The sequence below is a fragment of the Rhinopithecus bieti genome, unplaced genomic scaffold (assembly GCF_001698545.2).
Source record: "Rhinopithecus bieti isolate Rb0 unplaced genomic scaffold, ASM169854v2 scaffold_17174, whole genome shotgun sequence".
NCBI lineage: Eukaryota > Metazoa > Chordata > Mammalia > Primates > Cercopithecidae > Rhinopithecus > Rhinopithecus bieti.
The window spans coordinates 1,633,208-1,637,333 of NW_016808962.1; the positions used below are offsets into that span (position 1 = coordinate 1,633,208).

General features: G+C 64.4%; 1 protein-coding gene across 2 annotated transcripts in view; it reads left to right on the forward strand.

Moving 5' to 3' along the window:
* The first annotated feature begins 7 nt into the window (after positions 1-7).
* TYMP (thymidine phosphorylase) overlaps positions 8-4,126 on the forward strand; it is a 4,795-nt gene continuing 676 nt past the window's right edge. Inside the window, exons 1-9 of one of the 2 annotated variants that reach the window (XM_017888098.1) lie at positions 8-276; positions 429-664; positions 822-1,024; positions 1,518-1,616; positions 2,419-2,548; positions 2,845-2,963; positions 3,371-3,533; positions 3,630-3,860; positions 3,965-4,105. In XM_017888098.1, coding sequence (XP_017743587.1) covers positions 451-664; positions 822-1,024; positions 1,518-1,616; positions 2,419-2,548; positions 2,845-2,963; positions 3,371-3,533; positions 3,630-3,860; positions 3,965-4,105 — 1,300 coding nt within the window. In that variant the 5' untranslated portion in view covers positions 8-276; positions 429-450. The remainder of the gene's footprint in view (positions 277-428; positions 665-821; positions 1,025-1,517; positions 1,617-2,418; positions 2,549-2,844; positions 2,964-3,370; positions 3,534-3,629; positions 3,861-3,964; positions 4,106-4,126) is intronic. The other variant, XM_017888097.1, reaches the window with a different exon arrangement.

Below are 4,126 nucleotides of genomic sequence, written 5' to 3' on the forward strand. Positions count from 1 at the left end.
CCCGCCGACGGCCCCGGGCCCCGACGGCCCGGAAGTCCCGCGTGTCCGGGGGCACCGGGGGATCGGCAGGGGCGCGGCGCGCGAGGCTTCCCCGGGGCGGCGACTGCTGAGCCCCGCCCGCCAGGCGGCCCCACCCGCCTGCTGTCCTGGGGCGCCGCCGCCCCGCCGCCCGCAGTGGACCGCTGTGCGCGAACCCTACGGTCCCGACCCGAGGGCGAGGCCGGGTACCTGGGCTGGGATCCGGAGCAGGCGGGCGAGGGCAGCCGCCCTGAGCAGGTACGGGCGGGAAGCGGGCGCCAGATACGGACAAGGGCGACACAGACACGGGACCGAGGGGCGGACACCGGAGAGACACGGGAAGGGGGTCGGGACAGGAGCACGTGGCTCAGACACCGACGCCAGGAGGCCGCAGACCCCGGACGTGTCAGGCATCCCCGCAGGCTCGGAGCGATGGCGGCCTCGATGAGGGTGGGAACCGGAGCCCCACCCGCGCCTGGTGACCTCTCCGGGGAAGGGAGCCAGGGACTTCCCGACCCCTCGCCAGAGCCCAAGCAGCTCCCGGAGCTGATCCGCATGAAGCGAGACGGAGGCCGCCTGAGCGAAGCGGACATCAGGGGCTTCGTGGCCGCTGTGGTGAACGGGAGCGCGCAGGGCGTGCAGATCGGTGCGTGGGGAGGGTTGGGCGTTCCTGACCCCGACCGGGAGGTCAGCCCAAGAGACTATGGGTCCCTGGGGGTGCGACAGTGCCCTGCCACCAGCACCGGCCCCAGGGTGCCCCACTGCTGTGGGCTGCCACCCTCACGGGTACCCCCACCTACCAGGGGCCATGCTGATGGCGATCCGACTTCAGGGCATGGATCTGGAGGAGACCTCAGTGCTGACCCAGGCCCTGGCCCAGTCGGGGCAGCAGCTGGAGTGGCCAGAGGCCTGGCACCAGCAGCTTGTGGACAAGCATTCCACAGGGGGTGTAGGCGACAAGGTCAGCCTGGTCCTCGCACCTGCCCTGGCGGCGTGTGGCTGCAAGGTTAGAAACCACCTCCTTCCGAGATGGGAGCCTGTGACCCCACATGCAGCAGCCAGGCCATCCACAGGCAGCTCCCAACCTCAGGCTTGGCCCAAAGCCCCCAAGACAGGCTTTCTCCCCACCCCACTCTCCAGCACAGAGCTTGGGGCCCCTCCGGCTCCAGACCAGGCCCCTGGAGCAGGAAAAAGATCCACTGATGGAATTCAGACCCCTTTCCCCTTGGGTCCCCAGACAGCTCCCCCAAGGGAAGAGCCGAGGTCTTTTCTCCCTCTGCCCCAAGCCTTGTTTCCCCCAGGGACGGGTACCAACCTCCTCCCCCTACTGACACTTCTCAACCGAGAAAACTTCCTTTCCATTCCCTTACCAGCTGGGCACCCCTATAGCTGCTTAAATACTTTCTAAATCCAACTGAAGTCTTAGCCAGGGAAGGTGAAGGGTTACATGGAGGTGGGGAGGGGTACTGTGCAGGGTACTCAGCATCCCTGACCACCAGGTGCCAATGATCAGCGGACGTGGTCTGGGGCACACAGGAGGCACCTTGGATAAGCTGGAGTCTGTTCCTGGATTCAATGTCACCCAGAGACCAGAGCAGGTACGGGGGTGGGGCACGGATCAGTCATTGATCCAGGTTGATGATAGAGACCCTGGCCAGAATCACTAAAGGATCACTGGTGGATCATTAGCGTCACTAATAAGGACACTGGTCAAGGTTACTCATGGGCCTGGGCCAAAATCATCAGTGGAACTTTGATCAGGATCATAAAACGAGGAGTTGGTCAAAATTACGGATGGCTGGCAGGGCACGGTGGCTCACACCTGTAGTCCCAGCAGTTGGGGAGGCCGAGGATGGCAGATCCCTTGACCCTGGGCATTCAAAACCAGCCTGGATAACATGGCAAAACCCCGTCTCTACAAAATAAAAAAATTAGCTGCGTGTGGTGGTGCGCACCTGTGGTTTCAGCAACTCAGGAGGCTAAGGCAGGAGGATCACTTGAGTCTGGGAGGTCTAGGCTGCAGTGAGCCGTGATGATGCCACTGCACTCCGACCTGGGCAACAGAGTGAGACTCTGTCCCAGCACTCTGGGAGGCAGAGGGAGGATCGCTTGGGCCCAGTTGGAGACCAGCCTGGGTAATATAGTGAAAACTTCATCTTTAAAAAAAAAAGAAAAAAAAATGGCCCAATGTGGTGGTATGCACCTGTAGTCCCAGCTACTGGGAAGCTGAGGTGGGAGGATCACTCAAGCCCAGGAGGCAGAGGTCTCAATGAGCCGAAATTGTCCCAACTGCACTCCAGCCTGGGCAACAGAGCAACACTCTGTCTTAGAAAAAAAAAAAAAAAAAAAGGCTCTGGGTCATTTGCCAGAAGTCACTGAGGATAGGGGATGTTTGACCAGATGCAAGCACTGCTGGAGCAGGCGGGCTGCTGTATCGTGGGTCAGAGTGAGCAGCTGGTCCCTGCAGACGGAATCCTATATGCAGCCAGAGATGTGACAGCTACCGTGGACAGCCTGCCACTCATCACAGGTGACCTGACTCCATGGCCTGCTTCTGCATGTTATAGGCCCCGACCTCCAAACTCAAGTCAGGGTCCTCTCGTTAGGAGTTATCTGTCACCTAACCGTGTGCCCCCCTACCCCCATCACAAGATGCCTGACCACCACCATGTGGGGTGGCCTGATACACAACCCACCAGCTGCTGCCACCCCCATAAGGGACTTGACCCTCAATGCTCAGGGCCCCTGACCCCAAAGTCGGCATCCCCCAAGTCTCCCAAAAAGCTCCGGGTTCTCCATTGTCTCCAATCTCCTCTGCCTCCAAAGCCTCCATCCTCAGTAAGAAGCTCGTGGAGGGGCTGTCTGCTCTGGTGGTGGACGTTAAGTTCGGAGGGGCTGCCGTCTTCCCCAACCAGGAGCAGGCACGGGAGCTGGCAAGGACGCTGGTGAGCGGTGTGGCCTCTTCCTGGGGAAGCGTCTTCATGCGGGCCATCCTACCCTTCACCCCTCTCGTCCCCACTGCCTCCCTCCACTCAGCAGTCCTGCCTAACCCCAGTCCCACCCTCTTCTGCCCGAAGTCCTTCCCTCCCTCACGGCCCCCCAACCTGCTGTAACTTTAGAGGTCAAGGCTGGCCCAGCCTGGGCCTGGGCCTGGGCCTGGGGAAGCCCTCTGTGGCGTCCCTCTCCTAGGCCAAGTACAAGTTCCTCCTGGTCCCATGGCGAGGTGTGGCACTTCACTGACTTCATCCTGGCGGGCTGGCAACCCAGGGTGCAGCAGGGGCTGGAGTTCGACAAAGAACCGGCTGCAGGACGCCCCGCCATGTGGGGTCCACGCTGAGCCTCGTCTCCGCAGGTTGGTGTGGGAGCCAGCCTAGGGCTTCGGGTCGCGGCAGCGCTGACCGCCATGGACAAGCCCCTGGGCCGCTGCGTGGGCAACGCCCTGGAGGTGGAGGAGGCGCTGCTCTGCATGGACGGCGCAGGCCCGCCAGACTTAAGGGACCTGGTCACCACGCTTGGTGAGGGGGACGGGGTGCAGGGGAGCGGCGGAGGCGGGTGCTTCCCGCCGGGGCCGCCCTGGCCCGGCCGCGCCTAAGCCCCGTCCCCGCCCGCAGGGGGCGCCCTGCTCTGGCTCAGCGGACACGCGGGGACTCAGGCCGAGGGCGCTGCCCGGGTGGCTGCGGCGCTGGACGACGGCTCGGCTCTTGGCCGCTTCGAGAGGATGCTGGCGGCGCAGGGCGTGGATCCCGGTCTGGCCCGAGCCCTGTGCTCCGGGAGCCCCGCAGAGCGCCGGCAGCTGCTGCCTCGCGCCCAGCAGCAGGAGGAGCTGCTGGCGCCCGCGGATGGTGAGCGTCGGGGGAGTCCTCGTCCTCCCGCCTCCGCCATCCCCTTCCCTTCCCGAGCCCCCACCCCTTCCCGAGCCCGCGCGTCTCAGCCCCTCTCCCCGCAGGCACCGTGGAGCTGGTCCGGGCGCTGCCGCTGGCGCTGGTGCTGCACGAGCTCGGGGCCGGGCGCAACCGCGCTGGGGAGCCGCTCCGCCTGGGGGTGGGCGCCGAACTGCTGGTAGACGTGGGTCAGAGGCTGCGCCGTGGTGAGCGCCGCCCCCGCCCCG